Genomic DNA, 24,752 nt, shown 5'->3' on the forward strand with positions numbered 1-24,752 from the left:
AATGGTACTATCTTTGGACATACTAATAATTAAGAGAATGGGCTTTGGAGGTAGTTGTATCTTCATTCTAATCCTTGATTAGTTTACTATAAAAGGAGTATAATACCCAAATCATAAAGTTAATATATACAATTGTGTAGAGCACGCTACAATAATAGCTCAATAAATGATACTTACTATTAAGCTTATGCTTATAGAAGTTATATGAATATAGAGCATGTGCTTTTATCATCCATTTAGAGATGAAGATGTCAGATCTCACAGGCTTAACGGGTTACATCAATGTGCCTGTTAATGCTAAGTACACTTTTGCTTCCTTCATGTGTTCTGTGATGGTTGGCATGTTTTCCCTGGGCTCTGGTGAGTACTGGGGTGGTGACTCCCAAGAAAAAAGGAAAAGAATCCAACTCCTATTTTGGAGAAGTTTTTAAGTTAGCATAATGGACTGAATGTTTGTGTCACTCCAGTTTTCATCTACTGCAATCCTGACCCCTCAAAGTAGTGGTATTAGGAAGTAGATGATGAGCTTGTGAGGGCAGAGCCCTGATGCGATGGATTCGTGTTGTTACAAAAGGGACCCAGGGAGGAATCCCTTGCCCTTTTCACCATGTGATGGCACAGTGGAATTGCTGTACTGTGAAGAATTTACCGGTCCCTTTGTCTATGGTATTTTGTTATAGCAGCTGGACCAAAGCCTTGAGCTAAATTTTCTCAAAGCAAAGGCTTATTCATTTTAAGAGAGCAAAGGAGTATAAGGAATAATATCAAGAAAGCAACGAGGTAGAGTCAACCTCAGTAACTAAAAGAGAATATGTGTTCAGTTCTAAGTGGCAGAACCAACAACAGTTATCATCTAAATACTTGCCTTTACCCACGTTGTGCTGCCGTAACAGAACACCACAGGTTGGGTAATCTATAATCAACAGAAATGCATTTGGCTCAAGGTTCCGGAGGCTGTGAAGTCCCAGATTGTGTCGCTACATCTGCTGAGGGTCTCGTGTAAAGGCAAAGAGAGGGCAAGAGGGGAGCCAAACTCATCCTTCCTAAGGATCCCATTCTCGTGATAATGCCATTAATCCTCACCAAATCCTATGACTTTGACCTATCAACTGAGACAAGAGAGGTTTGATTAAACAGAGTGGAAAGTGTTTAAAGTTAAAGCATGCAGGTGAGTTCTGTCACTCAGTATGTCATGCAACGTTGAAAGCGTTTAGAGAAAGGTCTGTTCCCATTCCACACTAGTTTGCCCCTCACCAGCACCTCCCTCTTTGAGCTTCACTTTCAAGTGCTTGGCTACACATGCCCACATAATAGTTACCATAGTGTGATGATTAGAGATAAAGCTGTATAGTGGGTAAGAGTTACTGTGTATTCTCCATAATACATGTTTTCCCTCCAGGATTAATTTCATCAAGACCAAACCATTGGGCATCTTCTAAGTTTGGAATTCTAACTTCAATTTTGAACATGATGAAAGTTCATCTAGAAGATAAGACTTGAAGGGAGGAGAATGGCTCAGATTATCTAGAAGACTCAAGGGCAAGTTAATTTTTCCTATTCCAGGCTAGCATTCACCTTTATAGGGTTCTTATGATGGTATATAAATTCTAAGAACAAAAGCAATTGCTGCATCTACTACTTTTTATCAGTTAATAAAATAATTTCAGCTTATAAATGTGCTCATTTGAGATTCAGCCCCACATATATAAAATGATCTATATTTTCCATCTGTTTGGAAATAAATCTACTACATTAAAATATCAGGCATAAGAAATGGAGAATTTCTTTTATCTATTTTGAATATATTTTCTAGATTTCCCTTGAAATATATTTTGTAGGAATTTAATATTACTCTGGAATATACAGACTTGACCAAGAATGTAACTCCTCTCTCTTTTTGATGGAAATTTGTAGTGGTAGAATGTGAGTTTGATTATAGGAAATGGAAGAAAAAGGATAAAAGGTACTATAGGAAAGTAGCTATGAAAATTTTATAAGTACGTAAGAAGCTTGCTGGACATTTCTAATTTGACCATTTTTAAGGAAATTTTCTCCAGTGACTTTTTGTTAACATATTACATCATTAATCTATATACCAAGAACAGCACCTTTACTCTGATTTACAACTTGGAAAACATACTCTTATGTTTTATCTCTGTTAGCATAATAAAGTATACTCTGTCATGAGCCTGAGAAATCCTGTGCCTATTCTACTTCCCCAAATTTGGAGGAAGAAGGTACCAGAGCACTCAGTCTCCCCTCAGCAGAAACCTAATGAAAAATTAAAATACAATTGCTTTCCTGTTTTCATTTCCTGCTCACAGTGGCCTCTCTGCTGTTTAAGTGGGTCTTTGAGAGACATGGCTTTGCTTTTGGCACGTTTCTAGGAGCAGGGATCAAGAGCACTTTTGGGAAATAGAATCTGATTGGCGTAAGTAAGTTTCTATTTGTATACAACTGGTAAGACATAATAGGAGGAAAAAGAATCAGGATTAGTTTTCCCAGCCCAGCAAGACAAGGAAATGTACCAGAACACTGCTCTAGTCATATAAGATTTACAAGTTGAACAAACACAACAGCACCAAACATCGTGGACCAGAACTCTTTGCGACTGATTGGTCAACTGAGGTCCTTATTTCCTTATACTCAGCAGTGACTTGCTCATCGTACATCAGCATGAGAATGTTCCAAACCAGTCTGTCTCTCCAAATTGAGTAACAACTGAGGTTTACATTAGTGGTCATAAAGCTATGAATTTCAAAATGACTCATGAATGATAATATTTTAAATAATTAATTTGTGCATTAATAAACTGGACTACCAAATGCTTTTGGTATTGAGGGCACCTTAGTACATTCAAATTGTTTTAGAAATGCATTTGTTCTAGTTTACAATCAACGTACATTAACAACCAGTTTGGAATCCGGGGCCCATAGTACTCTAAGGATACTCCATGAAACGTTAGTCCCAGACATTCTTAAAAAATTGGTAGCACTTACTTTTCCAGTCAGTTCTGTCTCCATAACCCTTTGGGAATTGCTGCTTGAGACAGTCATTTTGTGTATAATAGAAAACAGGCAATAAACTTTAGTTAGAGTAAATTATAAAGTGATATCTCATTCATTATAGATAAATAGGAAATTTCTGCATGTAATTTGAAAGCCTTGATGTGGATGCTTCTTGCCACTTGTCCAAGGGCTTTTGAGTCACTTCCGAGTGGGAAACAAAGAATCAACTAGACCTCTTCTCACCCCTGCATTTAGTAAAAAGTAAATGGGAAGAATCTCTGTAGCTTTCTCTCCTGAGCTACTTGAAGGACACTGGGGATCTAGGAGTTCATGTTGCCATGTTACCTGGGGTTAATTAGTCTTTTTTTTTTTTTTTTGACAGGCAGAGTGGACAGTGGGAGAGAGACAGAGAGAAAGGTCTTCCTTTGCCGTTGGTTCACCCTCCAATGGCCGCCGCAGCCGGTGCACTGCGCTGATCCGAAGCCAGGAGCCAGGTGCTTCTCCTGGTCTCCCATGGGGTGCAGGGTCCAAGCACTTGGGCCATCCCCCACTGCACTCCCTGGCCACAGCAGAGAGCTGGCCTGGAAGAGGGGCAAGCGGGACAGAATCCAGCACCCCGACCGGGACTAGAACCTGGTGTGCCGGCGGCGCTAGGCGGAGGATTAGCCTGTTGAGCCCCGGGGCCAGCTAATTAGTCTTAACATAAACGTGTTAACGGCACTTGCTGCATGGGTAAATACTCAAGCAGAGAGATGGTAGTAAGAGTGGAAATGGATTTTTATACAGATTTTTGAAAATTAGTAGTCACTCAATAAACCATCCCTAACATCAGCTTCATTTTTGGGGAGGTGGGGACTAAACGAGTTCTGTAACATGTCATCTTGAAAAGTTGATTTTTACTCCTCTGTAGAGCTGTCCATTCTAGGAGTATTCATGGGAAGGGGCAGCAGCCCCCAGGACTTACATCTCTTCCAATCAGGTCCTCCTGGTTCTCCACGATTCCCCAGGGCGCGATGCCTATGGTGCAAATCTTCCCTCTTGACTTAGACGCATGGTCCTTCAAGGCATCTCCAACGTGACGGATGACCCCTAAGAGCAAGGACAGATACAGTCGTCTTGTTTTTAAAAGAAGTCACCTTCCCAGGGTTCTAGAGGAAACTATGATAACTGTTTCTCCCAAGATTAAAATGCATAGGATATCAAATTTTGACAAATTTCTCTAAAAACTACATGTATTTAAGGCCAGATTGAACACTAGCATGCATTTTATCTAATTTGTATGAAGAAAACCATCCAATGTCTATAGAGAATAAATAAAACTCCTTAAACTCAGAGAATCTTTTTCCATTATCAATTTGAAAACAGTACTTTCATTACAAGACAACTATGGATGGACCTCAAAATACTTTTGCATCAAAATGTATCTTTTAATTTCAATTTTACACTAACTTCCTGAAGTACCCTCCTATAAACTCTCACCTCAACTGATTATCAACAAATCAAAACAATAAAGTTCTGAGTTCTAAGAAAATGGGTTAGAATTTCTTTTGAACTTGTAGAACCCCTTGTGTTTGTCTCTGTGTGACAGGAAAGCAAAGGACTAAATAAACAATTACAGGTAAGTGATGCCTATTTCCTCTCTGACAAGAGAACTTGGAGCCCAAACCTGAAGAGTCATAGAAATAAATTTGCTTCCTAGATATTTGATTGCTAGAGGATAAACAGAATAGAGCTGACCGAGCAGATCATTGTAAGATCATATCAGTTACAGGAGGAGGCAGGCTTTTACCTAACAGTGCTCAGCACGAGCAGGCTGCAGACTTCGCTGCTGAAATTCATCTATGTAGTTGTGTGCTGAATGCTTCCAGATTCTAGGTATTTAGGAGAATGCTCAGTGCAGTTCTCACTTAAACCTCACCCAAACAAGAAACAAATAAACAATACTGAGATAATGTGTTATGGAGTGCTGCTTGGTCCACAGGTTCACTGTGTCCCACTAGCTCCCCATGTGTCTACATGTCCAGACTGAGCCTTGTGAAAACTTTGCATTAACTTACAGCTGCAACACTACTTGAGCACGTCCAATAGCACTTCTGACTCAGTCTGGGGAAATAGGGCAAAAAGAAAATACAGGAATCCATTCCATTACATGCTGCAGATTAATCATGTTCTATAGATAAGTACTTAGCTGTAAGTGGGCCAGGAGGAAATGATGTGACAGTGTGCCTACACCACCATATAGACTCATTTGGCAGCAGGAAAAGCAGTTTGGAATTCAGAGTGGTGAGTGTATTCTATTGGTGCAGAGATGATTTAATGACATATTTAAATAATAAACACATCATATTCTAGGCTTTGCCATCACAATTTGTGTTCCAGATGGAAATGGCATTTAACTAAAATTAAAGCTATTTGGCACCAATCTTGAACCCACTTGAAGGACAGAGGCAGAGCTTCTGATTTAAAACAAAAATTATTCCTTAAAAATTATGGGATGCTCATGTGGAAATCTGAGCTATTAAGAATACTCTGAAATTCCATTAGCCATGTTTATAAATTCAGTGTTGTCAACCATTAAATATCCCAGCCTGCTTCCTTCTATGTCAGTAATTCTTCCAGGTTGACACTTGACTATACAGTTGCTACTTAGGTACAAAAAGGAGAGAGAATCAATGTTAGGCCCAAGAGGAAGACACCAGTGAGTGCTGATACACACAGGTAGGGAATGAGGTAGGGGAACCACATGATGATTTGTCTCTCTCCATCCCACTTCCAATTACCTGTGTTTACCCCTCCAGTGAATATCCATGCGCCTGTTGTCATGGCTGCTTTGATGAGCCCTTTTCCAAAGACTTGCTTGAGCTTTGGCTGGAGTTCAAAGTTCTGCAGGCCCCCATGGACAGAGATGAGAAGCTTGGGAAGCTCCAGTTGCCATTCCTTGGTCATCAGGTGTAGGAGGAGATCAGGTTTTGTATCAAAAGATACTCGCACATACTAGGAGAAGAAAGGCCTTCAGTTAGGGAGATGGGCAGAACTGCCTGAGGCTGCTCCTCTCACTGGCTGCTATTACAGGTGCCAATACTTGGAGACAATATCATATGGAATCAGAGACTTTCAAAGGAGTGTTCATTTCCTTAACCCAAAGAGGCTTCATGAAACAAAGGGATGCATGCTTTTTAAAGGTATTCCTGAAATTCTGAATTACTACAAACCTGAATTTTCCAAAATGTAGTTTATGCAGTTATTTGCACAAAAGAAATTGTGTTTATAATTTGCCACTATTTATATATGTACAACTGCTCAAATGTTTTTTACTATTTCTAGTATAAGAAACCCTTTGTATCAATCAGATACAGAAACAACTGTTCCTTGGACCCTATTATTTTGAGAGATTGTCAAAGATTTTCCAATTCTACATAATGTCATCAGAATTTTAAAATAAGGCAGTAGGGGATTATAATTATTTAAATCTGTAATAACTGCATACCAAATGTTTTATCTTTTAAAAAGACAAATGACAAAAGAATGTCAATTATTTTGTAGAATGGTTGCAAAATTGAAATGTATGGCAGGTATCAAGATTTTACTGGATGCAACTGGAAATTATATATGCTATAAAAACATACAATGATAAACATCTATATAAGCATATACATAGACACTCATTTATGTCTCCATTTAATTACACTGAGCCTTCTATTTCTTGCTGATAACTACTAGGCAAATACACAAAGTCTTTTGCCATATGCTGCTGAGCTGCATTGAGGAAAAGGAATATTCAGGCTCCTAAACAAAGTAGAAATTGGAACCCTAGGATATTAGGCTTTGACACTGAAGTCTCCTCTAAACCCTGGAAGGTGTTGAACAAAGAATTTAATGGCTTTATGGGAGTTTAGTAGCAGACCCTACATAAGGCTGAGGTACTTCCACAGGCTCTACCGCAAAGTGTAGAAGAAAAAATAAGTGAGGTTGAGAAGACAGCAAGGAAACTTGTCTACCTCAACCTCCCACTATGATTATGTTTAAACAGAAGCAGACCCTCAAGCAGGCTTTGGTCCACACTCATTCTAGGGTGGTTTGAAAAATGCCAAGCAGAGTATTTAATGTAAAATGGACCTGGCTGGATAATACCTCCAGGTAACTGGTAGCAACAAAACACAGATCCTCTGTAAAGAATGTCATCAATCCGGATAGGAGGTAATTCTCATGAGGGAAATGAGTATTTCAGAGTAAAAACATAAAATCACAAGTTACACAAGGAAAAAAATCTACATGAATGAGAACCAACAGAAACAGACAACAGAATAAGATCCTCAAAGGTAATGAAATGAGCAGATACAGAATATAAAATAGCTATATTTAATATGTTAAATGAGATGGTTGAATATGTAAGGAATAAGAAACAATAAGGAATGACCATATACATATGAGAAAGAATCAAATAGAACCTCTGGTAATTAAAATGTAATAGTTAAAATTATAGTGGATAAATGAAACAATTAGTCCAGAAGATAAATATACTACACACTAGAAAGAGTTGAAAACATGAAAGGAAAATGATGAACTTTGGAGGATACGATCAAATTCTGGATAGAAATAAAAGAGATAATGGGAAAGAAGAAATACTTAGAGATATTAGGTATTTCTTGGAATTATCGAAAGATACTAATTCTCAGATCCAGACTTTCAGTGGATCCTAAGCAAGATAAATTAACTGTTCATAGACACATCACAGATAACTACAAAGGGAGAGGGAAGACACATCACCTACAAAGAAATAGGGACTGAAGGCTTGTTTCTCAGTGGCACTTGCTGCCGGAAGTCAGGGACTTCAATGTACCAATTGTCAGTCAGTTGACATCTGTCTGTAACTCTGCCCTTCAAATCTTTTTTAAAAAAGAAAATTATAGACACTGACTACAAAAAGTTTTTATCTCATGCAGACCTCACTGAGGAAATGTTAAAGTACATGTATGTATGTGTGTGTGTGTGTATATATATATATATATATATATAAAATCAAGCAGAATTTATCTAAAATTGATGTTATTAGATTGTGGTGAACTCGGACGTATTAGCAACTATATAGTAAATCTAACAAAGCATTGGTGAAATAATATAAGAACTATGCCTACTCTATGGCAGGATAGAATTAAAGCATTAGAAAACAGAGCAATAAATTACAAATAGTCATGAAGCCTGGTAAGTCCAAATTCTAGCTTACTTTAGTAAATAATCATTCATAACATTGGAAGTCTTATGTGGGAGAGAGGAGAAAGGTTTTAAGTTTGGAATTTGTTTAGTATTGATGTTGCTGTAGCATAACCTCAAAAAAACCAGAACTGCCTGTAATGAAACTTTTTCCTATTAAAATAAATAAAATTATCCAAGAGATAACAATTTATTGCTGTTTCTGGGACTGGGAAATCACTGTTGCAAAACCTCCAAAATCCCATGCCCATTTTTTTTTTAATGTGTATTTGAAATATATTTAGCAGAAATATGAGACAAAAACAGAAAATACTAAATCAGTTTGATAAACTGCATCATTAAGGAATACCAAGGAGCTAAATTTGCTATATGTATATATCAGAAATCCAAGTGCTGGACTCTAATCCAGCCAGCTTTATATTGACCTGAGCTCCTTACCAAAAGTGATTCCAGAAGGGAATCAGTAGATGCTAGCAAGGTTACTGAACACATGATCAGATTTTTGACTTCACAATCCAAGAAGAAAAAATAGCATGTTTCATGCAGAAACTCTCATTCAGAAAGAGAACTTGCACACATGGATCACGAGAAATTTGCAGCAATATACTTTAAGTGCCGTGCAAGCAGCCCGGGAGGTAAAAGAAGGGACTGTGGTATCCAAGTGTTTGTTAAATAAAGACTTTTTAAAAATCTCCATTGAGTGACTCTTCATAAGAAAAAAAATCTATACAATGAATGGGATAAGATACAACAATAAGGAAAAATACATAAAATAAGATGCAAGTGGAAACTTTTCAGACTGATGGATATGTTTATGGCCTTGAGTGTAGTAATGGTTTCACAGGTGTATTTTATCACCAAATAAGTTTCCTTATGTTGTACATATTAACCATGTATAGTCTTTTGTTTGTTAATCATACCTCAATAATGTGGCTTACAAAAATAGAAAGAATAAAATGTTCCTATCTACTGAATCTATGCTATGGGAATAGTTAAAATCTGGTGGCACTGATGAGCTGAATTTACATCATTTTGGCTAATTTTAGAAAGGGATATTTAGCAAAATAAACCACAACCGGGACTTACAAGGCTTCCAAACTATACAAATTGAGAATGCTTAGTGTTAGAAATGCTAAGAAATTGATTTTTGAATTACCACCTTCAGTGTATCACATCTTATTCCTTTAAAAAGCAATCTAATAAGAACCCATATTCTTCTGAGATCTCTAATTACAGTTTTCTTAAATATAGAAAACATCTAAGGTACCCCTAAGATTATTCGTCCCTTGCTAGACTACAGAGTAGTTCCTAAGATTTCTAAAGGCTTGTATAGATGTCATTTCAGTAATCATAGAACATACAGCAGAGTACTTTTAAAAGTTTGTGGAAAATTGGAATTAAAAGATATTTATTTTGGTACAAAAAACTTTTGAAATGCATGCATAGTTTTTTTCATGATACGCATTTTCCATGAATTTCCCAAAGATCCCTTATACAGGAAAACAGTGTAATGTTTTTTAACAGAAGAAGAGTTGTAATTGTGACCTTTGAAATGGCGTCATGACCCCACAGCCTTACCACCTGCACATTTAATTTATGTAGATAAATAATGTGAGATTTGAAACCATATTAGCACCTAGGAACAGATGTGCTTATAGTAATATAGTGTGAAGGGAGGTGACAGTTCATATCAAATCATTTTGTGATTCTATCCTTGTATTTTGCACAAAAATATATTTGTATTTTGTAATTATTTCAGCATGTATAATTAGCTAGGTGACATCTCAGAGTGCAATTATTTATACTAATTGGTAATAATCTAAATGCCTTTTTTAGGAATAAGTCTCTCTTGGGAAATAACTCACTTTGGGGCATCTAAATGTATGCATATGAAGGGACTTCAAAAAGTTCATGGAAATGGATTTAAAAAATAAGTTTAGGGATGGGCATTTGGAATGGCAGTTAGGACACTGTTCAGGTGCCCCCGTTCCATATCAGAGTTCCTGGTTTGTGTCCTAGCTCCTCTGCTTCTGATGCAGGTTCTAACTAATGCACATCCTGGGAGACAGCACTTGATAGCTCGAGTCCTTGGGTTCCTGCTACCCATGCAGGAGACCCAGTGGAGTTTCCAGCTCCTGGCTTCAGTTTGACTCAGCCACAGCTGCTGTAGGCATTTGGGGAGTGAACCAGCACACAGAAGGTCTCTGTCACTCTACATTTCAAATAAAATGAAACTAAGTTTATAAAACATTTATAAAACATTAAAAATAAGGGAATTTTAGTATAAAATATTTTGAAATCTATGATTTTTTTCATAATGCGCACTTTCCATGAATGTTTTGAAAACATCCTTATAAATGTAACACTAAGAACCAAAAGGCATCTATTTGTTGATCATGTGAGTTCATTAGAAACGTGTTTGGCCTCCTTCCCTTCTCTGTGTCATGCACACATCCACTCTCCTGCCTTCTGTCATGGGATGAACCCTTGCCAAGTGCTGCTCACCTCAACCTTGGATTCCCCAGACTCCCAAACTGTTAAGAACTAAATCTCTGTCCTTGAGAAATCATCCTGTCTTGGCTATTCTGTTATAACGCAAAACAGACTAAGACAGTGTATGTTGAACTTGCTATTGGGCCAAAGGCGAGAAAGCACCCTTAATATTTTACATCAACATTTAAAAAAATAAAAAGATTGAGTAAACACTGATAGAATCAGGCCACAACAAATATGAATGTTCAGTAACTGATGCGGGAGCTCTTTTGACCAGGACTAATTCTTACACAAAGGAACATATGATTAACTGAACTTATCTGGAAGCGGGCAAATAACACAAATACTTGGAGGCTCTGGCCCTTGGATGTTGCCTGTTGTGATTTATTGTATCCTTCTCTTAGAAAATAAAAGGCAAGATAAAATATTTAAATGAATTAGCTTTTTTTTTTCCAGTTGATATTGTTGAGCAACTCAAGTCAGTGATTCGGGGGTTAAGAAAATTAGTAGAATCAAGGGATAAAGCAACATTGAGAATATTGGAAGATTTCAATTTTAAATCTATACTCTTATTCCTGTAAATATCAGATTTTCAGCCAGCTCTCCAAGTCCTTATAATATAGCAGTTAACTCATGTGCCAAATCAGCAGCTTCACACTTTTAAAAGGTTGTTCCCAGAGCAATTAATCAATTCCTGTTAAATGGCCAATGTGATTTGAAAGTAGGAGTTACTTTGGTTGTTAAGACACACAATTTTGACTGCCCACTTAAGAGTCTACTGATTGCTAAGGGGTCATTTTGCAAATAACAAGAAATCTTCCTAAATTTTGTCACACGGGAAATACTTTGATGAGTCTCTCCTATTTAGAAATTACTCAGACATGGGTAGCTTCCCATTGGCATTGATAGTCATTTGGCCAACTTGAGCATCCTCTCCTGTTAAGTGGGGGTGATCCAGACAGTCTTGCAGGTCACTGTTATACTGATATGGCAGAAAAAAAAAACAGTAAGGTTTTTTGTTTTTGTTTTTGTTTTGTTTTGTTTTTTTGAATAAAGGTTGCATTCCTCTTATACATGACTCCAAGTAGCTTGCCTCTAATTCTCTAACTGGTATACTTTTCACAGTGGCCCTTTGCTTCTGAACTGGGAGTTACCTGGGGAGCAATTGGTGCAGGTGTTTTTGAAAATACCTGCCCTAGGCTGCCCAACCCTCCCTTCACTCATGCACCATGGTGAATCAACTTATGATTTCAAGAGATAAATTGAACTTAAGTAAGTTATCACGTCTAGAATTAGCTACCCTTTTTCTTTCCTATCATTATTGCCCCACGAGGCAGCAGGAAGCCCTTATGATACACTTACAGCATTTGGAATAGCATTTCAAGGATGTTCTGTATAAAATAGAGGCTAGCTCTAACAGAAATTGTGGTCTTTGATCTATGTTTTGGAGGTCAGTGCATCCAGGATTATTTTCTTAAGAATAACAAACAGAAGCAAAATTCTGCGAGTGTATAATAGAAAACTAGAGGGATTTCTCTCCCCCCACCTTTGTGTGTGTGTGTGTGTGTGTGTGAGGCAGAAGACTTTGAAAACTAAAACTCACTTGTTTGTTTCTTTTCAGCAGTAAAAATTAGGATGCAAAGCTTAATGTGGGGAAATATACCCGATAGACCAGGCAGATGTCTTTGGAAAGAACTAAGAACGCAGTGTGCATTCAGACTGGTAACAAAGAGAGTACACCTGGCAGACCTGTCAAGGACCTGTGTGCCTAACTCAAACACTGGAGTTTTCACTCTGCCTGCTACTCAAGAAAAGTCTTTCCACTTAGCACAAGCAATTGTACTGCATTTTTTCCCACTAAAACCACTCCTGCTGCTTCATCATTAGAAATATTACTATTCACTTATCAAAGGAGAATTCAACTTTATTCTGGCTTCACTGCCCCAGACTTGGAGCCTACAGAGTTGTCTAAAACTAGACAGTATCCTTTTTCCAGCATTATCACAGTCATTACAACAGACTGGTGCTATTAAAAAAAAATCATCTTTCTTAGGCGTTCTGAACTTAAGTTTTATAGAGCAATTTGGCTTTCCTAATTTATCAGTCACCTCTTTAGCCCTGATTTTTTACCCATGTAACTGTGCCCAACTGTTTTAATGAAAATGTTTAATGAAAACATAGAAGAACTTCAGAACAATACATCTGGCTACACTCTTGAGAATGTTACATGACAAATCATCCTCCTTATCCTGCAGTGCCATCATTCACTCTTATAAATAATCACTTGGCATTCGTTAATTACTGTTTGCTCTAAATAATTAGCCTATCATTGCTAGATCTATTTTAACAGTATTTCTAATGCCTTTTTTCCAAGCCTGTAGTGGGAAATTTGTCCTATTTTCCAGTCTAGAAATGTGACAAGCATCATTTCATTTCCTAATTCTTTGTAGTCACATTTAAAATTGGCACTTGTAATTAAAGCCGTGGCCAAGCAGAATATATTACATTAAACTGCTGAGATAATTTTGCTGATACCAGCTTTCCAAGTTTGCTAAGTCCTTTGTTTTGCACTGAGAGTCTAATTCTTGTGATGGTTTAATAGATATGAAATCACCCTAGAAAGAAAATATTTGGAATTGCAATCACTGTTATTAAATTCCTAGTTTGATGACCCATAAGAGTTTGGAAGTGAAAATGACAATGCAATTTATTCCATATTGTTTTTGCTATTTTCCAGAGTTAGATAGCAGCTACTTATAGGGGATAAATGTGAAGCCAAAGCAAATGCCCAGAAATAATATAAAACTTCACTAAGCATATGAACAGGTCATAGAGGGTACTCTATGGATTTCCTGCCAGAATTATTTAGCATAAAATTTTCTCGAGGCAAAGAGATGGGATGTTTCCTCAGAGAACAGTCGATTCTGGCTTCTCTATAGATCTGTGATTAGGATCAGGAGGGATGTGAGTGATGGATTCTAGTTTTATTCTGTTTCAGAAAGACCGGCCAAAGATCCTGCCAGCTCAGTGGCCTTGAGATTACAAGGTAGAAACTGGAAATCAATGGAGTAATTACGAAACTTCTCAAAACCATATCCTGCTTCTGTCAGTAAAGCTGCTTGGCTAGCCACGGCTTGGTGACTAGCTATTTTGTTTTGCGAAGTGGGATTCATTTAATTTCCTGTTTGCAAAGTACCAATGATAACTCCCAGATCAAATTTGCATAATGCAAAGACAGACAAGTTTTAAAATCTGAAATTCAACCCCTGAAGAGTCTAAGGTGACAGAGACCACACTGCTGCCTGCCTCTGCTGCTTCTGACTTCCCCTCCATCTTCCCCGCTGTTTTGTACCCCCTGCCCACAAGGCTCAGGGAATAAGGCTTCCACCCTGGCAGATTCAATAGTTAGAGCTAAATGTGAACACGAAGGATAGGAATAATTATCTAAATTACTTGAGAACTATAAAAGGGCCTCAACCTGATCTAATAAGTAGAGCAAATAGCAAGGGAAAACCCAAAGAGAATTGAGTGGGTGACTTGAGGAGCTTGGATACAAGTCCTTAATTGGGTTATACTTACCTGGCCCACGACTCAGCTCAGCATTAATTGGAAGAGATGATTAGTAAGCAAATCTGATTTTACTTATAATCAAGCCCAGCACTGCTGTCTTTTCTAAATAATTTACACTCTGAGACTTAGAGAAAGAAGTGTACCTGAGAGAGGACACAGTATCTGCAGATGCAGCTGTTATTGTTGCCTTCTGAGTCCACTTTAAGTTACCTCGAACCTGTTCTAGTAAAACAACGGCCACAACAGAGCTTTAGTATCCTCTGTGCTTGGTACCCTGTACTTCATTGATTTTTTTTTTTTGTTAAGAGTTACTTATGTTATTTAAAAGGCAGAGTGACACATAGAGTGACAGAGAGAGGGACACAGAGAAAGTTTTTCTTCATCCACTGGGCCACTTCCCAAATGTTTCCAACAGCTGGGTCTGGGCCAGGCCAAAGACAGGAGCCAAGAAACTCAATCTGGGTCTCTCATGTTGGGGCAGGGACCCAAGTACTTGGGCCATCATCTCGTCTCCCAGGCTCATTAACAGGAAGCTTGATTGGAAGTGTGGAGTAGCTGGATATTGAACCAGGCATGCTGATATGCCAAGTGGTGGCTTACCCTGCTGTGCCACAGTGCTGGTCCTCCCTTCTGACTTTTATGGGCATCTGAATGAACTAACAGGTCCCTGCATGAGGCGGGATTGGACTTGGGGGGCTTGTGATTAGTGGCTTGGTACTGAAAAGGAAGTCAGGATCACTTCTCACTGTCAGTTATCAAATGGCTCCTTCCTGTCACTATTTCTATTGGTGAAGTGCTGGCTCCATGACTATGGCACTGGAGCTTATGAAGCCTGGAAATTGAGGACAGAATATTCCAAAGCACTCAGAAGCACTCGTAGTTCTCCTAGCCCAGTATATAATCTTACAAAGACTCTTCCTGATCATACTTTTAGAGTTTAACCTCATCAAATAGCGATTTTATAATTTCCATTACCAAGTTTTCAAAAACCATGTACAACAGATCTAGATACACATTAGTAATTAGCTTCCTTTCAACTACCCAGTAGATAAGGTGATCTCTACAAAGTTCATGGAAAATGCCTATTATGAAAAAAACTATGCACACATATCATAGTTTTTTTTGCAACAAAACAAACATTATTTGGTCCCATTTATAAACAAGCATTTTGAATTCCATTGTATATCTGCAAACCAATCTATCAGCTAGGATCTGCTCCAGGCACATACGACCAAGAAGACACAGAGCTGACAGAGTGTGCTGAAGCTGAGTTTGAGAATTTTGTTAAATAATTGAGTGACTCTGGGAAATAATTTAACATCTCTGGGCTCCAGTTACCTCAACAACAAATTAGGTAGAGAGACTGGGATTAACTAGTACATTTTAACACTGGCTGAACAGAATAATCTGGGTACCTTTCAAAAATCTCTGGATGCCCAGGCTCTACACCAAACCAATGAATGAGACTCTAGAAACTGAGTTTGGGGTGTGGGAATTCGTAAAGGACTCTCAGGAGATTGTGAGCCTCTGAATTGAAAATCAACCCCTCAAGTGTCTTTGGTGGCTAAAGTCGTGTGACCTACTGCTGTCTTACCTATGGGGTGAGACAGACACATGGGACTCATGAATAAAGACAGGCGTTAATGGGACCTGCAACATTTTGATAAGGACTCTTTTTTTCTCCAGTTATCAATTCAACCACGACTCCTGCAGACTGCACCACATTGAATCTAGATCACACTGGCATTTTAAAGACAAAAAGGCTTCAATTGGGGTTGCCTGGTTGGAAAAAGTTAATGTTACATCTTATTTTTAAAAAAAATTAATAAAAGTAAATCTGCCTCAAGAGTTTTTGGCCATTTGCTAAAAAAATCATTTCAGCTTTAAAGTCTTCTTGTTAGAAGCAGATCAAAGACATATTTAGTTGGTCTGGTGATTACTTAACCATGTCTCCCCCATGTAAAGACAGAAGGTTTTTAATAGACAGTGGTTGTTGTTCCCTTTGTTTGATGGGATGAGAGATAAAGGCAGCACAGGTTGGCACAAAATGAAACCTCTGACTTATGGACAACTCCAGTCCATTGTCTAGACAGGAGAATCAGAATAATTCAAGGGTAAGTGTTCAATGTAGACACAGTGCTCATTAGTATCTGGACAAATAGCTGAATTTCTATGTGTTAAAGTTTTATTGTAATAAAAAGGGAAAATGGTCCTCATTTAGCTGATTAGACTCATAAAAAAAGGTATGCCCCATGGAAACTGCTCTGAGGCCATCTAAGGCAGTCCTAACCTCAAAGACTGAGCAGCATGGACATTTGAAATGCAGTGTTTGGGACTCATTGCTCTGTACTTGCTATGTTGAAATTCTTATTAATCTTATTCTAGTGGGAAGTTTTTGGCTTATTGGTTAAGATGCAGCTTGGGATGCCTCCATTCCATATTGGAGTGCCTGGATTGGAGTCCTGGCTCCACTCTCAATTCCACCTCCTATAAATGTGCCCTCCAGAAGGCAATAGGTGATAGATCAAATAGTTGGGTTCTACCACCTACATGTGAGACTCAGATTGGGCTCCTTGCCTCAGGTGTTGCAAGCGTTTGGAGTGTGAACCAGCAGACAGAAAATCTCTGTGTCTTATCTCTCTGCCTTTCAAATAAATAATGCAAGTTTAAAAATAGTAATTTTGTCCTTGACTTTGAAGTCTGGTGGGTCAGGGGAACATGTGCAGAGGGATCAGAGTCTCAGCTTACACATGGTCCCTGGTCTCACTTCTTTGCTGCCTCCTCAGGATGGAGACAGTCCAGGTCTGAGAGTTAAGGTCAGGGCCAACTCTGTGCCCTGAAGCATTTTAGGACAAGGAAAAAGCAATGGCTACCTTTATCTCAGGTTGGCAACAACAAGGGGTGGTCCATGAGCACTTTGGCAGGAAGTGCACCCACCTTGGATACTGAATATGTCGTAGCATCGAGGTCGCTACCTCCTGGGGTGGGTCAGTCATCTACTGAGTGTTGGAATTGCCAGCTGTTGGAATGGGGGATTGATTTCCCTGTTGCTTCCAGGGCCTTAAATTTTCCATGTGCACTGGGTGCCACCAATCATGTAGTTGGCCATGCCTGACATGATCACCAGCAGACAGCTCTGGGCTTGACAGAGCCACGTGAAGCCTGAGGAGGGCTGCCCGAGCTCAGTGTACAAATGTACCAAGTCCACTGGAGCTGAGTCAAAGATTTAGCTGCCTCTTCTTCTTTCCTTGCACTGTTAAGTATCATGCTGGGCTGTGTGACAGGGTGCACATTACTTGGGTTTTCTGGGCTCCAGAATATTATTCTGTTCTGCCATAAAAAATGAAATAACATCAATAAGTAGTTGGCAGAGGTACAGGAACCTAGCAGATGTTCAATAAATTTTAGTTGCTACTGTTACTGTTTGCTACAAAGTCTGAGAGTAATTGCAAAAAGTATTTTGATGACTCGTTGGAAGGACATGCATTCTAATAAACTCATTTGGAGTTTTGTCTCCAGGCTCTTAGGGTCCAACTCACTAAAATTTTCAGGAGAGCTCAGGTAGGAGAAAACAATCTATTGCGAAGGGATCTTGGCTTTGCCCCTCATTGACAGCACTCCCACAGCACCTGTTTTGTGTTGAACTAAAGTAGAGCGGGTGCCACCAGGTAACAGAGCCTCCAGAGACACAGTGAGCGAGTACTGAGCTGGAGTTGCTAATACTAGCTTCCAGCTAGTGACTGTCACCAACGCTGATGTTCAACAGACTCCAGGAGCCTGTGGACTTAGGCAGCCAGGGCTCTAATTCTAACTCTAACACATCTTTGCACTCAAAGGAAGCTGCTTCACTGCTCTACCACTAATTTTTTTCACAAAGCATTATTATTTCCATATAAATCTTGAGCCCTGGCTGTACACTAGGCTCTTTTTATCTCCTCTCCAATCCTTACAAACATCACGTAAGGCAACCACGTCTGCTTCATACTGATAGATAAGAAAACTTGAGGCTCAGCTAAATTAGTGGTTTAACCAAGATTTTTCAGGTAGATCATGAGGCTAAGGCTTAGGTTTCATTCTCTCTGGCTGCAAGGTCATGCATTCTTATTTTAATCCACTGGAAAGTTTGTCTCATAGCTATAATAAATGACCTCAATGCAGGAGGGAGTAATAACAGCAAACACTGTGCAGCTTTGATACCAGGCAGTTTTAAGTATTAAAACTTGAAAATATTTATGTAGAGTTACAACATAAGTGTATTTTACTCTAAACAATCTTTGAATTCCATGCATAGTGTTTTCATAACATGCATTTTTCACGAACTTTCTGAAGAACATTCCTATTGACTCATTTACTGTTTCAGTCAGCCCTGTGAAGTGGGAATTGCTGCATCCATTTTACAGATGAGGAAATTGGGTCAACGGGACTGTGGGTCAATGGGACTCTAAGTCAACTGGACCAAGTCGCACAGCCAGTAGCGAGTGACAGAGCCAGGGTATAAATAAACGACAATGTGGCTTCAGATTCTCTGGTTCATTAGTGGGCTAAGGAGTCAGAAATTCTGGAATTGTTTTAAAGTGTCAATGCAGAAAAGTATACCATGACTTTCTAAAATAGTTTACAAAAATATATTCATTCAAATGGTGTCCTTCTAATACTAGTCAAATGTTTTTGTAAATTCTTTCAGAGCCTGAAGCAAATGATAACAATGAGACAGATTGAGTATCCCTTATTTGAAATGCTCGAGAGCAGGAGAGATGCAGATTCCACAGTATTTTGGATTTTGGAATGTTTGCATATACATAATGAGGTATTTTGGGGATAGGACAAAGTCTCTGCCACTGGTCCAGCCTGAATGCAGGCCATTTCATTATACACAAAATAAGTATGTTTGTGGGGGGGGGGGATCTCAATGTGCATGGAAAGATACATCCCAGCTGAAGAGGGCTGGGCAGGACTTTTTTCCTATGGGAACACAGAAGGAGTTGTGTACTGTGTGTTTGCATTTTGACTATGATCTGTCATAGGAGGTCAGGTGTGGAACTTTCCTCTTAAAGTGTCAGGTCAGCATTCAAAATGTTTTAGATTTTGCAACATTTTAGATTTTGGATTTTCAGATTAGAGATGCTCAGCCTGTAGTAATAAAAGTAGCAGCTCGATTAAGTTTTATAACTATTGTGTGCATGGCCTTGTGTGCAAAGTGTTACTTATGTCATCTCATTTACTATGTATGATAGGAGGATCAACAATCCATGCAACAGAACAAATGCTGAGGCACAGAGGAAGTGAGCAACATTCTTCCTTTCACAAAGCATTTCTATGGTTCCTGGGTTAAACACAGGCTGAATTCAGAATCCACACTCTTTACTGTTACACAAATACTCCATTCTTTAAGATTTTTATGACAGAAAGCTTTATCTTCTGAAAGTAGACTGAACTTGTGAAAAACGGGCAGAAATTATTTGTGATGCAACACTAAGTTTTATAAACTTCAGGTGCTAGGGATTAATTTTCCATCAAAGCTATCATTTGATGAAAATATAGACTACTTTCCTTTTATGATCTATACATTTTCTGAAATCTGTCCTCCTAAGACCAATTAATGTGTGCTTGGCAATGACCTATCTCGGTAATTAGAGTTTCCTAAGGTGCTGACTTTGGAGGGGGACTCTGAGGAGCACTTACCATCACAATCATGCTCCAGATTTGACGCTGAACATTAACAGTCATGACTAGATGCCTGCCCTGTGCCTTCTGGGATCATGGCACAATGCTGGGAAGGTGCTTAGTGTACCACTCTATAATGATTATAATCCAGAAAACTGCTTCCTCATTTGTAGCACTTCTCTTGTGAGAACTTATGTAACTTTTTTTTTTTTTTTGACAGGCAGAGTGGATAGTGAGAGAGAGAGACAGAAAGAAAGGTCTTCCTTTTGCCGTTGGTTCACCCTCCAATGGCCGCTGCAGCCGGCGCATTGTGCTGATCTGAAGCCAGGAGCCAGGTGCTTATCCTGGTCTCCCATGGGGTGCAGGGCCCAAGCACTTGGGCCATCCTCCACTGCACTCCCGGGCCACAGCAGAGAGCTGGCCTGGAAGAGGGGCAACCGGGACAGAATCCAGCGCCCCGACCGGGACTAGAACCTGGTGTGCCGGCGCCGCAAGGCGGAGGATTAGCCTAGTGAGCCGCGGTGCCGGCCTTATATAACTTTCAATGCATGGTTCCAGAGAACCTACATTGTATGAGGATATTTCAGAAAGTTCATGGAAAATGTGTATTATGAAAAAAAATCTACGCATGGATTTCAAAAACTTTTTGCATCCAAATAAACTCAAGGTTTAATTCCATTTTTCCAGAACTTTCTGAAATACCCTCATTCATGTTCAGTCTCATATTGTAGACAGGGGCTATACTAAGTTGGGGACACTTAGTCATCTTGTGTAGGCAAACACCTTAAGTGAGGGTGAGAAAGTTGACAAATCTCCATTTCCCTCAGTTCGGTGTTGGCCAAGAATAATAAACCCATTTTTCATTTTCTCAAGCCTTGTTGGACAGGTTGCAAGCTGCAACCTCTTATCTTTCCAATGTTAGCTGCAACTTGGTTGTAATTTAACAAATAGCTCAAGATTCATTCTTTCAGGAAAGGACAGACTGAATAGCTCGGTCATTCTTGATAAAGTACTTGTTGCAGTGGGAGTTGGGGATAGTAGCAAGGAAAGCAGAGGAGAAGAGGAAAAACAAGAGGAGAGGGGTGGCTTTGTTGTACATTTTTAGACTGGGAGCCCTCTTATATTTTGCAGTATGCTTCTCGAAGCAAAATTTCCCCTCCAAACTCAGAAGATTCCATGGCATGCCTAAGGGCAGCCGCTTCCAACTGCTCCAATCTGTTAACACACACACACTCTGTCTCAATGTTGGAAGCAATCTTGTTGGACTATAATAGCATTTCTAGAAATTCCAAAACACATGTTATACTTTTCTCCTGGAAAAATCTCTCAGCCAAGTAGGAAGTTTTCTATGAAGAAAGTTAAAATTTAGAAGTGACAACTACTAAAGGCGAAGTTGTATGTTTTCTAAAGCCTCTACTGTCCCCTAAACACTTTTCATATAGAAAACCTCCATTGAGGACTTTATTGAACACAGCTGACTAGAGAAAAAGCACTCAATGTAGATGGCAAGACCTCTGTTAGCACAGGGAAGGAAAGAGAGTGGGATGATCATTTCTACTTTGAACTGAGAAACTTACTATTTACAAACACAGCGAAACAGAAACATAAAGGTAACATATTTTCACCAAAAAGGGAAAGAAATGGATTGAGAAAAATATTTTTGCAGATAACATAATAAATAGTGGGTGATGAAAGAAAGCTATTTGCTTTGTTATCATTAATAACAGTATGTCTGATTTCACTAATCATTTAAAAACCCTAGAGGAAGGTTTTCTTTCCTGCATTTTACACAGGAAATGCTGAGACACTCTAGAGCAAGGTAATTAAAGTCAGTCATCTGTCAGGATGTGACAGAGTTGAGATTTCACCCAAGACTAAATCTCACACTCTCAACCAATCCTATGTCAGACACTAGTTAGCATTGGCATCGACTGAATAGTTTTTTGATTACCATGGCTTTGTTGGAATGACCTCCTCCTTGGAACTCAATGGTCCCAAAAGCATCCGTTGGGCTGAGTTGGGTGTGTTTGCTGATGGACCACTTCTCGGACTGGATATCATTTCGGGACAGGCGACTTTCATTTTTCTCATTCTGAAGCACGGAGATACTGGGTGTGAGGCCGACATGCTGGCCGATCAGACGTCCACAGCAACACCTGTGATGGGAGAGGGATGGTGAACCCCTGGCGTTAGCCAGTGTTGGCAAACACACTAAAGGCAGTCTGTTGGAGGATTCTGCAGTGCTTTGTCAGCCCACTTCAGTGAGTTCTCGGCGAAAACGCCTTCATGCGGCTGTTAGCAGGCAAATGGTGAACTCAGGCTTTGTGTGACACACGTATCTTGTTTCCAACACTGCTCCATTTTCCTTCAGCTACTTAGGCTTGAATATGCTTCCTGCCCTTCTCCATCGTCCTTGTTCACATATGGCCTGCACTTCAAGATAGGACACCCGCAAAACAAAGTTCTCTAGATTTTTCTATTCTTACAGCTCTCAGCTCTCCAATCTGGCATTAAGGAAGTGGAGGAGCTTAGAGGGAAGCATTTTAACAAGCACATTTGAATGAGAGATCCCATGTCTATGTGAGTCTCAACCTAACTCGTCTCTTCTGGGTTGACATTGGCCGTCAAATATCTAATTCTGAGATAAAAATCTGCAGGCTTAAGCATTCTTAAATGATGAAGAAAATATTCATGAGACATGTGAAAACTTAAAATTCACCCCTTGTATCATATAAATGTCTTGCATTCATTACCACACTAGTAATAATATGAGGAATACTTGTATATAACTAATGCTTATTAAACACTCATAATTTAGCATCCATTTTACGAAACATTAGTTTTGAAGGTTAGGTCATTTGCGCAAGGTCACATTGTTGGTGTCGAAGACTCTATTATCCATATTTTCAACTACTTCATTAAATTAGCTGTTAATAAATGAGTTTCTATGCATGAATATATGTGTATGCACATCTCTCTATATATATTTACATATGCTACTTTACCCCACCTTATGCCTTGTTAATCTTCAGGAAGGTAAGCCAGCTACTAACAATGAGCTTGGATGGGAATCTGAAGGTCTGTAGTACATGTGATAATCAGATAGGAGTCTTTTATTTGAATGCATGTTGCTGTAAACTAAATATTTTCACAAAATACTTCCAAGGGAAAATCAGCAACAAAACAAAACAAAAAAATCTAACCCATTGGCGTATGTGTGATTCTTTCTTTCCATAATGGTCTATGTTACGCACTTAGACTAAGAATTAACTGTAGAGAAGGCATTTTATATAGTGCCTATATGATTGCTTCAAAAACATCCAACAATATAAAAAATGACCTTTAAAGTTGTTTCCCTAGCAGTGGGTAATAATCAGTACTGTTTCTATAATTGCTACTTCACATTCTCAAGACATTAGAGACAGTGAGATGCTTACCTATGGGGGTCTTTGGTGCTGGGTATGATGTGAACACATTCTCTTTTATAAAATGCTCTTTCTATCCAGGATTTCTGAGCCTGGAAAAAAAGAGAGAGGAAAGGTGAACATAACCTTTAAATATTGTTGACTAGGAAGCAAAATTTTATAATCACATAATAGCCTATATTATTGTAAACTGAATTGAAATTGAGTTATTCAACATAAATACTGCATATAACAAAATCAATTACTTCTGGAGCCTGCTGATTAGGTTATTTAACATAATGTCAGAATCAAAGGAAATAGTCATTATTTTTAAAATGTTAGTGATGGAACGGTACATAAATCCACAATAATTTCTGAAGAACAGAAAGTCATTGCCATTTACAGATATAATTGACTTGGAGAGAGAGAACAGTGAGTTTATAGAAAACAACCTTATAGAAAACAACTACTCAATGGTATCAAGAAAGGCACCTAAATAATTATAAGGTTTTCAAGCTAATATCTCTATTAGTTTTCCTTCTAGAAGAAAGGAAAAATGGCAGGGGAATCACATAACTCAAAGCTCTAATCCATCACCATGCTTTTTCTAAAATCCAAATTAGCAATGCTTAAGTACAGAAGGAGAAAAAGTTAATGAAAACATCAGAAAGAAAAAAAAATGTCTTTATCATAGTCCAAAATTTCACAGGTAATACCTTTGGAAGGAAAGAAGATGGCCCATTATTTCTGCATCCCACATATCTTTAAGCAGAACAAATTCAGCTTCTTACAATGGACGTTACTGGGACTCTCCTCCCAAAAGTCCTGCCCCTGATATTGGGTTCTCAGACAGACAAAGGAGGTTGCAGCAAACTGTAGGATCTTTGTTCCAATGCAGAATATGCATCATGCCCCTTTCCCATTTCCTTTACCAGCATTTGAAATAGCAGAGGAGCCTCCCATGGAATCCAATTGGCTGCTCAGAAGATTCCTTCTCCAAGCATTTCAGACGGAAGTTGCTACAGCAACCTGTGATGTTATTTCTATGTGGTATCATCTTTGCTGTAACCCAGCATCAGTCCCAACTTCTTAATCTTAGAACAGAGCCAAAGCACCACTGAGCTGTCTACCTGACATGTCTCCACGACTGGTGTTAACTGTTACTAGCCACTATTTGTTGGCAGAAACCGCACTTGACTCCGCCACCCACTCAAATGTCTGCCTACGCTGGGCTAACTTCTGCTTTGCCCCAATGTCTCAGCCTCGCATCCCCTCCTTTCTCACAGTGGAGGGCTATGCAATGGTGTGGGACTGCAGATGGGCGTTTTCTAAGACAACAATGCATATTTTATAAATAGCAACATGGGGGGAGGTGGTTGAGTGGCCCAATGGAACTGCATCC

The 24,752-nt window shown here is 38.9% G+C and overlaps 1 protein-coding gene across 4 annotated transcripts in view; it reads right to left on the bottom strand.

The window, feature by feature from the left end:
* Window positions 1-24,752, bottom strand: part of TRPM3 (transient receptor potential cation channel subfamily M member 3) — a 948,117-nt gene that overhangs the window by 270,068 nt on the left and 653,297 nt on the right. For all 4 annotated transcript variants that reach the window (XM_062207082.1, XM_062207079.1, XM_062207080.1 and 1 more), the window contains exons 2-5: window positions 23,384-23,463; window positions 21,898-22,102; window positions 5,789-6,002; window positions 3,973-4,097 (exon numbers count right to left, since the gene is read on the bottom strand). In XM_062207082.1, coding sequence (XP_062063066.1) covers window positions 3,973-4,097; window positions 5,789-6,002; window positions 21,898-22,102; window positions 23,384-23,463 — 624 coding nt within the window. The remainder of the gene's footprint in view (window positions 1-3,972; window positions 4,098-5,788; window positions 6,003-21,897; window positions 22,103-23,383; window positions 23,464-24,752) is intronic.

This window comes from Lepus europaeus, chromosome 12, assembly GCF_033115175.1.
Source record: "Lepus europaeus isolate LE1 chromosome 12, mLepTim1.pri, whole genome shotgun sequence".
Classification (NCBI taxonomy): Eukaryota; Metazoa; Chordata; class Mammalia; order Lagomorpha; family Leporidae; genus Lepus; species Lepus europaeus.